Source organism: Malaclemys terrapin, chromosome 24 (genome assembly GCF_027887155.1).
Source record: "Malaclemys terrapin pileata isolate rMalTer1 chromosome 24, rMalTer1.hap1, whole genome shotgun sequence".
NCBI classification, from domain to species: Eukaryota; Metazoa; Chordata; order Testudines; family Emydidae; genus Malaclemys; species Malaclemys terrapin.
In genome coordinates, this window is record NC_071528.1 from 1467157 (window position 1) to 1479355 (window position 12199).

Consider the following 12199-nt stretch of genomic DNA (forward strand, 5'->3'; position numbering starts at 1 on the left):
GCTGCGTTGATAGGTAATGCAATTCTAGAAGAGGAAGAGGGCTGCAGGATGTCAGTTAGCTCATGCTGCTGTTCAGGAACTTCCTCCGGGTTAATTCATAGCTCACTGGCAGCTCTTTTAAACAGGCCTTGAAATTTTGAGAAGTCGTCCGAAGACGTCGGAGGAGGCGGCGGAAGCAATGATTCATCAGGCGGAACACCTGGTTCTACCGGGTTAGAGGCAGGCCGTGCTTGCTCTTGTGACAGGGCTGCCTGGTGTCTGGAGTCAGTGGCAGAGTTGTCAGCTGATGGTATCGAGCAGGCCTCATGCCTGGCTGCATTGGTATAACGAGTATGGTCCTGAGTATAAGGAGCCCATGGAGTCTAATATTGCCACTGTGGTGGGAAGGGCATGGGTGGTACCATCCAGGGGTTAATGCACCATGGGGCAGGACCCTCAGAGTAGGACGAGGCAGCTTTTCTATGACCTATCTTGACTGGGGACTGTGGATGGGAGATCTGATAAGGTGAAAATTCTCCCTACAGCCCAGATTGCTCATCATTGGAGGAAAGCTGTGCGGACCTTGCCTGAGGGTCCGGAGAGAAGTAGGTGTTAAGTAGGGGTGATTGCAAGATAGGTGACACCAGGAGGTCCCTTGAGTGTGTGAACTGCCATGCTGCAGTGCCTCTGTGAGGGAAGAACTGAGCAAGAGGAATTTGTTGTGAGGAGGGATTCCTCTGCACTGAGCGTTCTGTCACTGCTGGATAGTTCAAAGGCAGACGGTGCGGGGAAAGTGAGAGGAGCCTGCAGGGGGTCAGGCAGGCTAGTATGTGTCGGCACCGCTTCCATTGTGGTGCCGAACAGTGCCATGTGAGAGACAGGCAACAAAGCCTGAAGCCTTGGCACTGGAGGTTTGTGTGACCGCTGCAGCCGCAGGTGGGTTTCGCATGGTGCCAGAGGAGCCCGGTGCATCAAAGATACTCAGCTGGGGGAGCGCGGGGAGGGAAGTAGTCCCTGGAGAAGGCTTATCCCTGCGAATACCCTTTGCAGGTGAGAGAGACTGATGTTTTTCTGAAGTTTTCTTTTGTCTCTTTAAAGCAGGGGGCTACGGTGTACCGCAGAGTCAGGGCCCGGGTCTGAGGCTCGTCCGAGAGATTTTTGCAGCAGGAGCAGTTTTAGCCACAGCTCCCTGTCTTTGTGTGCCCTGGATTTCAACTTGCTGCAGTGGACACACTTTTGGGGGATGTGGGACTCCCCCAAACATTTAATACATTTAGAATGGCCATCTGAAAGAAGAACAGGAGTACTTGTGGCACCTTAGAGACTAACAAATCTGAAAGAGGGATGGCATCATTACAGTTAGAGCAGCGCTTAAAACCTGGAGAGCAAGGCATGTTGCAAGCAGCTGTGCTGACAGGAACAAAAAAAATTTTTTTTTTTTTTAAAGAGACGAGAGAGACGGGAAAAGGATACCTAACTATTACTGGTAAGCTAAACTAAGAGGGAAAACAAGTTGAACAAGGGAGAGAAGAAATTCTCTAACGAGTCTGCTGAGCTCCGTCTCAGGCCAGGAACAGTAGAGAAGGAACTGAGGAGACTGGTCATGCACATGTACTATTAAGGTACACTCAGAGCAGGGTGTACCTTAATAGTACATGTGCATGACCAGACGCGATAAATCGATCCCAGAACATCGATTGCGTGCCGCCGGACCCTCCGGTAAGTGAAGACAAGGCCTTAGTGAAGTACTCTGCACTTGTCTTTACTGAATTTCATCATGTTGAATTTAGACCAATTCTCCAATTTGTCAAGGTCATTTTGAATTTTGAACCTGTCCTCCAAAGTGCTTGCAACCCCTCCCAGCTCAGTGTAATCTGCAGATTTTATAAGCATACTCTTTACACCATTATCCAAGTCATTAATGAAACTATTGAACAGCACTGCACCCAGGATCAATCCCTGCAGGACCCTACTAGATGTGCCCCTCCAATTTGCCAGCAAACTATTGATAACTTATAGTAATTTCATGTAAAGAATATGCTTATGAGAATGTCATGTGGAACAATGTCAAACTTCTAAAATGAAGGTATATCACTACTGCTTTCCCCCATCCACTAGGTCAGTAATCCTATCAAAGAAGGAAATTAAGTTGGTTTGGCATTATTTGTTCTTGACAAATCTATGCTGACTATTCCTTATAACCCTATTATCTTCCAGGTACTTACAAACGGATTGTTTAATAATTTGCTCCAGTATCTTTCCAGGTGTTGAAGTCAGGCTGCCTGGTCTATAATTCCATGCTTCCTCCTTGTTCCCCTTTTTAAAGATAGATACTATGTTTGCCCATCTCCAGTCTTCTGGAACTTTTTCCGTCCTCCAGGAGTACTCAAAGGTAATTGCTAACAGCTCCAAGACTGCTTCAGCTAGTTCCTTAAGTACTACAGGATGAATTTCATCAGGCTCTGCTGACATAGAATCATAGGACTGGAAGGGACCTCGAGAGGTCATCTAGTCCAGTCCCCTGCACTCATGGCAGGACTGAGTATTATCTAGGCCAGGCCTGCACAACATGTGGCCCGGGGGCCGCATGCGGCTCGTGTGGGCTCACTGTGTGGCCCGCATGGGGTGAGTAGGTGGGTTCACTGTGCGGCCCGCGGGGGGTGAGTAGGAAAGCGGCCAGTGAGGGAGGGGGGCCAAGGAGGCGAGTGGGCAGTGGCAGGGAGTGAGTAGGCGAGCCGAGGGGGTGGGGAATGAGGAGGCGAGCGGGCGGGCAGGGGCGGAGGTGCAGGTGAGCCGGCAGTGCGGGAGGGGGGTTGAGGAGGCAAGCAGTGACTTGATGGCTGACCTGGTCTACTGATCTGGTCTGGCTCCCATCCCCTCTCCAAGGGTTGCAGCTGTCTGTAGGTGCTGCCTTCCATGCCTACCTTTCATTCATTCAACAGGGCAATTGATTACAAAGTGGGGGGAAGATCTTATTCTACTTCTAGCAAAAAGAATCATAGAATCATAGAATATCAGAGTTGGAAGGGACCTCAAGAGGTCATCTAGTCCAACCCCCTGCTCAAAGCAGGACCAATTCCCAGCTAAATCATCCCAGCCAGGGCTTTGTCAAGCCGGGCCTTAAAAACCTCCAAGGAAGGAGACTCCACCACCTCCCTAGGTAACGCATTCCAGTGTTTCACCACCCTCCTAGTGAAATAGTTTTTCCTGATATCCAACCTGGACCTCCCCCACTGCAACTTGAGACCATTGCTCCTTGCTCCAAGACATTTTTCTTTTACCTTAATTATACTACCTTAGGAGCCCACTATAACATATTACAAAGGTTCAATACTGCTGTTTTTTAAATTAATGGAGATATCCTATCTCCTAGAACTGGAAGGGACCTTGAAAGGTCATTGAGTCCAGCCCCCTGTCTTCACTAGCAGGACCAAGGACTGATTTTTGTCCCGGATCCCTAAGTGGCCCCCTCAAGGATTGAGCTCACAACCCTGGATTTAGCAGGCCAATGCTCAAACCACTGAGCTATCCCTCCCCCCTTCCCCAGTTGTGCTGGGGAAGGAGGGTTTGTTTCCGCGGGGCGGGCAGCGCTGGGGGGGGGGGGGGAGTTTCGGGGGGGCTGGGCAGCGCTGGGGGTTGTTTCCGCGGGGCGGGCAGCGCGGGGGGGGGGAAGTTTCAGGGGGGGCTGGGCAGCGCTGGGGGTTGTTTCCGCGGGGCGGGCGGCACTGTGGGGGGTGTTGTGTTTCGGGGGGGGGCTGGGTAGCGCTGGGGGGGGGTTTCGGCAAGGCCGGGGGGGGGGTTCGGCCCTCAGCTGTTTTCTTTGGAGTAATATGGCCCTCGCAGCTTTACAAGTTGTGCAGGCCTGATCTAGACCATCCCTGACAGGTGTTTGTATAACCTGCTCTTAAAAATCCCCAATGATGGAGATTTCACAACCTCCCTAGGCAATTTATTCTAGTGCTTAACCACCCTGACAGTTACGAAGTTTTTTCTAATGTCCAACCTAAACCTCTCTTGCAGCAATTTAAGCCCATTGCTTCTTGTCCTATCCTCAGAAGTTAAGAACAATATTTTTTCTCCCTCCTCCTTGTAATAACCTTTTAGGTACTTGAAAACTCTTATGTCCCCTCTCGGTCTTCTCTTTTCTAGACTACACAAACCCAATTTTTTCAATCTTCCCTCATAGGTCATGTTTTCTAGCCTTTAATCATTTTTGTTGTTCTTCTCTGGACTTTCTCCAATTTGTCCACATCTTTCCTGAAATGTGGCACCCAGAACTGGACACAATACTCCAGTTGAGGCCTAATCAGTGCGGAATAGAGCAGAAGAATTACGTCGCATGTCTTGCTTACAACACTCCTGCTAATACATCCCAGGAAGATGTTTGCTTTTTTTGCAACAGTGTTACACTCTTGAATCATATTTAGCTTGTGGTCCACTATGGCCCCCAGATCCTTTTCAGCAGTACTCCTTCATAGGCAGTCATTTCCCATTTTGTATGTGTGCAACTGATTGTTCCTTCCTAAGTGGAGTACTTTGCATTTGTCCTTATTGAATTTTATCCTATTGACTTCAGACCATTTCTCCAGTTTGTCCAGATCATTTTGAATTATAATCCTGTTCTCCAAAGACATGACTATATCTAACTTATCTAAATATTGTTTAACTTGTTCTTTCCCTATTTTGGCTTGCATTCCTTCCGCCGACGGGTATTTTGTTGAGTATCTGGTCATCATGAACTTTTTAGTGAAAACTGAAGCAAAAGAAGCATTAAGCACTTCAGCTTTCTCGATGTCATCAGTTATTAGGGTTAGATGAAATGTACTGAATAAAGCCAAAAGTCAACTAACCCAACAGCCTCCCAAAAGTGTCAGACATCACTCCTAATGCAGGGCAAAATAAAAAATTGAGCTTTGAGGCAAAGTTTTATCAAATTAGGAGGTGGCAAAATCATTCACAACCTTTCCTGAAAGTGAACCTCCAAATTTTTCAGATCATCATTTTAAAATGCCTTATCTCTATCTCAAATTTGAAGAAACTTTCTTCCCCCTCCATCAGCAGAGAACCACAAAGGATAAGTTGCAGCTCACTGGGTTAGTCAATCAACTGAGGGCAGGTCTAGACTACCGATTGTCGATCTAACTTACATCACTCGGAGTGTGAAAAAGACACCCCCCTGAGCAATGCAAGTTACAGCGACTTAAGCGCTGTCCACACCAACACAGCTTTTGTCTCTCATGGAGGTGGTGTAATTATGCTGATGGGAAAGTGCTTTGTAGCACTTTTAGTGTAGACCTGCCCTCAGTGTTGTCCAAAAAAAAAAAAAAAAAAAAAAATCAGACTTTTAAAAGAAAGCTAATAGTATCTATGAAGACACTATCGTCTCCACAATTTAATTTAATTTAACAGAGGTCAATTACAGATTTTTTGCAGACACACAGTTTAGGACTGAAGTCAAGACGACAAGCACTAAACTTGAATTCTCTCATATAATAAATACAATTTGAAAGGTTCACTAACAAGAAAATTACAGTGATAAGAAAGAATAAGTGTATCCCAAGCATACATAAAACCACTGTAATTCAACCAAAGGGTTGTGGTGATGGTGTAAATCATAACAAAGGGCTTACTTTCTAGTTTGGACAAGTAAAGCAGCTCAGACATGTGTTATGCTAGATGAGCTAGGGTTCGAAGGTCTAACCTCAAAAGTAGTACAGTTTTTATTTATTTATTTTAAACTGCTTCACTGCTTGATTGTTGAAAACAAGATAAGAGTTGAAAAGCAAGCTCTGTAATATGAGAGCTCCGGCTTTGCTTTTCCAGGGACTGCACTAGCTGCTGTGTAGAAATACCAGGCTCATACTTACCTATAGTGCAGGCTACAAAATAGACTCTGGAGGATTGCACCTGAATATCAAATCTATGGCAGTAGGCTACCAGTAAGCCTAGGGAAGTAAAGAAAAGTTAAGCAGTTTTTAAACACATACACACTAATTGTAAGACGCACAGAATGTAGTGCCCTATCTAGGTGTTTATAAGATGGCCCACCAGTGTGCTAGATTTCCTGCCTAATAAGCTGTGCCCTACCATCCTGATATGATTCACGAGAATGCACAACTCATGGAACAGAAGATATGCACTTCTACATAAACTACTGAATAAGAAACTTGACATCTGTAAGTAAACATTACTCCAGTAAACAACAGACAGTCCATATGCAATGTAAAGAACTGCATACAAGCAGCATTAACAGTGACCGCAACCATAACTTGTGCCCTTTGCATTGTAGATTTCTATATTAGTGCATATAGTGGTAATTTATGGCTTATATCTGTGTCCTTAAGGCTCAGTTCAAGATCTGGGCCATATTACTGTACAGAGCAGCCCAAATTATTAACAACTCAAATTTTCTTCAGCAGACTTGACAACATCTCCAATTAATAATCAAAATATGAATAGCAGAGTTCAGAATGTGCATATGAAATTTTCCTCATTAACGCTCATCTCCATTGTAGGTCCCAGGATATTAGTGAGAGAAGGTGGGTGAGATAATATCTTGTATTGGACCAGCTTCTATTGGTGAGAGAGACAAGCTTTTGAGCTTACACAGAGCTCTTCTTCAGGGGGGGTCCCTGGGTTATCAAGTAGAGCTCTGTGTAAGCTCAAAACTTGTCTCTCTCAGAAGTTGGTCCAATAAAAGATATTACCTCACCCACATACCTATTGTACACATTTTCTTGAAAGTCCACTTACTACTTAGATCCCAGAAAGATCAATTAGACAAGCCAGTTGTGACATTACTATCTTCTCTCACTGTTATCTGTGTGCAAAATTTCTTACAGGACTATAATAAACTTAAAAAAATGTATACATTATTCAAAAATGAGTGTATCAATTTTGGTGAAATGGAAAAAAAAAACTAACAATTTTGAATTAATTTCAAATTTCAAACCAATGAAACTGAAAGGCCACAAATTTAAAACTCTAAGGGGATTAAAAAAAAAATACACAAAACACAATTATCCTGTGTACCCAGTGAAACAAGAGATCATTAAGGCTAAAAGTTAGCACAATTAAAATATCAGCTATTGATATGGTTAATAAAAGCATCCAGTTTCATTAGCTAGAATTCAAAATTTAAGAGTATAAATGCTCATGTTTCAGGACACAAGCCAACCATGGCCTGCACCCCTTTATATTTCTTGACTTCCCTGGATGCACAAGTCTCATCATAACACCAAATTCATGTAGATTCTTCTCATTTAACTTGTCTATTAAGAAAAACAAACAGAGCAGAGCCAAAGGAAAAATGGATATGTTTATGAATACGCCAGCTTGGGAGAGATCAGGTCAAATTTACCACTTGGGAGTGGGAACTCAGGGAGAAGGGAGATGTGTCAATAAGAACTTTTCCCTTTGCATCATATTGCTTAGGCAAACAATCAGAAATACCTGGAACTAAGATGTCTCCAAATCCTAGGAGGGAAAAAGGCCTATCACAAAGAGCCAATGGTGAAAAGTTCAGTCTTGGAACCTTCAGGACCATGGGGAGCTTGGAAATGAGAGAAGACATTTTATAAAGTAGAAAGGTTTCACCCATGTACTAACAGTACCAAATACATGTCTGTCTTGTCATACTGGGTATGCAGACTTTAAACATATGAAACCTACATATATGAGTGAGTATTATCTGAGCGTTATTTTTCATTTTACTGAGCTCCCTTGAACAGGGTGGACTGATTAAAATCACCAAGCAGAAAATCTTGCTTTAAATCATTGATTTTAATCCTGCTGAACATTTGTATTTTGTAATTATTTTCCTAAAGAAAAGTTGGTTCTCAATGGTTCGTATAATTTGGTATTTTTTGCTAATCAGGGGGATACATTGTAGCTATATACATTTATTTAAGAATTATATTGCTTCCCATTCATCTATTCAGATTCTTAAGTTTTACATTTTTTATTATTATACTAGAAAATGGTGAATCATGCACTTCTTATTTACTAGATGATTTTTTTTTTAAAACTTGGAATTTTTGTCAAGCTACATTTGTGTAGAAACTGGAATTCAATTAAAAACCCCAAACCCAAGCATTTAAAATATATTTTACCTAGTTAAATAAAACTACCTCAAATGTGCTGGATATATAAACTTACTTTTTTTTCCTTAACAAAACATGTTTTGCATTTAAAACTAACTCTTTTATTAAACAAAGGAAGTATTATCTGTAGTTAGTGAACTGAACTGATTGTTTCTGGTCACCATGTCTCTTCAAGATTTTAGAACTAGTAGATCTCATTGTCTTACCTCTTATTTTAATTCATAGATGGGAAAAAGAAAACAAGCTTTCCTACTTTTTCAACTCTCATTTGGTTTCTCAGCTTTGAATTAACTAGTCATTGAACTGAACTAGTTGAATAAACCAAAATGAGGAAACACTCTTCTGCACCTGCAGAGGAGACTATTCCTCCCAAAAGTTAGCTGAGCATTTCAACAAACTTTGATTCTAGGTGCTTAGACAGTGACTTCCACCAGAGTTCAGTGACTTTCTTAAAATCTTTGGAAAAAAACCATGTACTGCTTGAAGATTTTTTTAACTTAAATAAAAATCATTTAAATGAACTATGTAAGTGATGAATAGCTTGTGCCACTCATTGCTCTGCACACCAAAAGCCTTATCTTCCTTACTACACTGTGCTTTTTCATGTCATGGTAGTGCACATATTGTTCTGATCACGGAAATGGAAGAAATACACCTACTTCAGCAGATATTAACAACATTAATCATTATGATGTTTACACAGTTCTTTGCAAATACAGTGGCACATAAATTTCCCTGCACTGAAAACTTACAATTCAAGATGTGACCACATTGGACCTACTGCAGAAAGTTACTTAAAATTCTACTTCTGAGAATGCTGTGGATTCCCATGAAACTCTGCAGTGCTTTATATTTCCACGCCAAATGCTTTTGAAACAAGCAGCCCTAGAAGTGCCAGGCCATTTCAGCAGCTCTTTGTGATCTGACCCTTTCAGAAGTTGAAAGCCTCAGAGATTAATAGCTGGTAGATAGTCTCATTTTCAAAATGCATACAGTACCTTTTCATGAGTGGCAGAGTCAGTCGGGCCTGTGGCCACCTCCACCATTATACTCTGCCCTGTCTAAAAAAAGAGGGGAAATTGTAAACCGGCATTTCAGTCAGCATGTCTGGATAATTTAAGAACACACATAGAAATATGCTGTTGGGTTACAGTCTATTCTGAACAGCAAGTACTGGAGACACACTGTACATACCTTTGTTAGAAAAGGTGTGATGAATACGAAGAACACATCATACACAAAAAGAACCATCAGGAGCAAGGTGCAACCCTGGGGGAAAGATGAGAGCTTCAGTGGCTATTTTATGTACTCTGTGCTAGCTAATGGAAATAAATTTACAGTTAGCAGTTCAAGAGTATTCAGTTTCCAAGATTTATTCAATATACCCATGTATTTTCCCTGAATTCAACTCTGCACAAATATATCATATGTCCCTGCACACAATGTATAACTGTGTTATCCTTCAGACATGACACTGTACACTTCCTCCCAATAGAATTCCTGCCATGAAATATGCTTGCTCTATGAAGTCTAAATATGCTGCAATTTTGATTTGTTCGGAATTATGGGAAAGCTCTGGAGGACAGATTCTGCTAGACCACAGTAGCTATAACACTGGCCAATCCTTGCTGGGCCTCTGACAGTAGTTTACACAAAGTCAAGTTGCCCATCTTCCTAGCCCAGTGAGAAAATCGGCTATGGCAGCCGCTTACAGTAAGAGATGGAGGGATCAGTCTGACCCAGAATGATCAGCTGGAGGACACAAACATTCCACTGAAAGGAAGAGGAAAGTTAAGATCTGGGATAGTACCCAATTCAGAGACATGGCACCCATAAAAACCAAAGCACATTCCACACCCCTACTGCGTGTTTGTTTATGTAGTCCAAACAATGGGAATGTTGCCAGGATACAAAAAGGTGTAATACAACAGGGATATATCATCGAGGGAATCTGCATCATGGGAACAAACTCTTCATAGACAAATGAAAGCTCTAATGATGAATTTTACAAAAATTAAAGAACATTCATGAGGGACTGCACTGTGAAATGATGGGTTCGCTTTTCTTTTCTCCTTCAGAAGCTCTTCTAAATGTAACAGTCTGAGGCGTAAAGAACTATGCTGGGGGCTCTGGAAAGGGCCATCCTGATCAGACATCAAGATTCAAGACATTTGTAGATGTCCGTCTAGAAAGATAATCCAGCAACCTCAACAGGTACAAATCTTACTCCACTTACGCACTTGGCTAGTCCAAGATCCAATATGAATACTCTGGCCCTTCAAGTGTCTTTTTGTCTCCATGAATCTGAAAGCTATGGAAGAGTCTAAAGCGGAGTACTGCATCAATGGTGGAGAGGGCACAAGCACATTTCGCGCTTATCCCTTTATCCTATTCCTCCATGGACACCCCTTTCCCAAAGTCTTACCTCACACTTATATGATAGTAGTTGGTACTTTCAGATAGGGGCTATTTTCTGTTAGTGGCCAGCTCTCTACTGAATGTCAAGCCATTTGATTTCTTAAATTTCTTTGTCCATGTTTGCCCCAATCCACGAACAGCACCAGTTAAAACCAGAAATGTGTTTCCAAATCAATTTGTGTAATCAAAAACTGCCCTTTTACACACCATGTCTGAGCAGGTTCTTTATTTTGGCACTTGCACTGTTTCCGTACCTTGAATGTAGGTAGGCGGATTGTTTTCAACATGTAAAGGCAGAAGGCGATTCCCAGAGCATCTTGCAGAACCCATGCCCACCTAGAGAGACAAGAACGTTACTTTCCTGCAGGAGGCACAAAAAGAGCCAATCCAAATCAGGCTCTCAACCACATTAGGAATAGTTGCTTACCACCAACTTGGGCAAAGAACGCATGCTACATAGACACATTATTAGTGTTGTCTTTTTCTCTCTTTTGAATTAACCTTTATAATAGGCTAAAAAACTGAGACAGATGTAAAATTTAGTACTTAGTGCCTTATCTGTTATGACAATAAGGAAAATTGTAGTAGAAACGGTGCATTTTGTGCATGCCAATTAAGTCTATGAAAACCAATTAACTTCTGTAGTTGTCTTCAGGGCCAGCTCCAGGTTTTTTGCCGCCCCAAGCAAAAAGTACACTTGGAATGCTGGTGCCTAGAGCCGGCCCTGGTTGTCTTCTACCCACATACCCCTCCTCCATTTTCTGTCAACAGCCTAGAACCTGGACATCAAAACAGACCGAGAAAGACTATTAAACATTCATTGCCAGTACACTGTTTTTAATCACTGAGACCTTTTCAATAAGTTAGTGTGTTTGTGAAAGATATTACTGTTTGCAGTGCTACTGAAGAGAAATTATAATTTATATAGTGAGCTACTACATCATACTATGTATTTAAAATGCATTTCTGATGTCAAGTTGGGGTATTTCATGTACTTATATTGATACAATCTAGGAAAAACTTTCATATTTCTGCATGTATTTAATCCAAATTCAATTTTGCAAATTTACCTGCAGACCTACTGTGGATTAGCAAGGAAGTAACAAACATGAGAATAAAAAGGACATTGTATTATAAAATGTACTTTGTTCATTTATTTTGGCAGATACAATTTAGCTTTATTTATTTGCAATAATACCAACAAATGTGCTTCAGTACTGAATTCTTAGTAACATGAGACCTCATCACAACAATCTGCTATTTGCTGAGAAGTAGGGAGAGACCACGGGGTATTTGTGGAGGGACTTAATGTGATCTGTCAATTAGCTAAGTAACAATTTTTAAGGTTCAGCTGTATGTACTAACTGGGATAATTTAAAATGAACTGCTCAAAAGTTTGCCATTATTAAAAAGAACAGGAACTGTTATCTACAGCAATCTGTATTTAGGTAAGTGACACTGGGTCTTATCTTGGCTCCTCTGCATGCTGTAAAAGCTTATATTCTTACAGAGGGCCAAATATTTTCATTTTACCTGATCATATCAGTTCAGTTAACGTTCCAATTTTCTAGGTAGCCAAGAATAATTTTACTTTGGGAAAAAAACCAACCATATGTCCCAAGTCCAGACATCTACATAGCAATGAAACAGACCCGCAGCCTGAGCCTGGCGAACCCGAGTTGGCTGGCACAGGCCATCTG

At 42.0% G+C, this 12199-nt stretch overlaps 1 protein-coding gene across 2 annotated transcripts in view; it reads right to left on the reverse strand.

Moving 5' to 3' along the window:
• SPPL2B (signal peptide peptidase like 2B) overlaps window positions 1–12199 on the reverse strand; it is a 118473-nt gene that overhangs the window by 19009 nt on the left and 87265 nt on the right. For both annotated transcript variants that reach the window (XM_054013289.1, XM_054013290.1), the window contains exons 9-13: window positions 10754–10835; window positions 9276–9350; window positions 9080–9142; window positions 7432–7531; window positions 5847–5924 (exon numbers count right to left, since the gene is read on the reverse strand). In XM_054013289.1, coding sequence (XP_053869264.1) covers window positions 5847–5924; window positions 7432–7531; window positions 9080–9142; window positions 9276–9350; window positions 10754–10835 — 398 coding nt within the window. The remainder of the gene's footprint in view (window positions 1–5846; window positions 5925–7431; window positions 7532–9079; window positions 9143–9275; window positions 9351–10753; window positions 10836–12199) is intronic.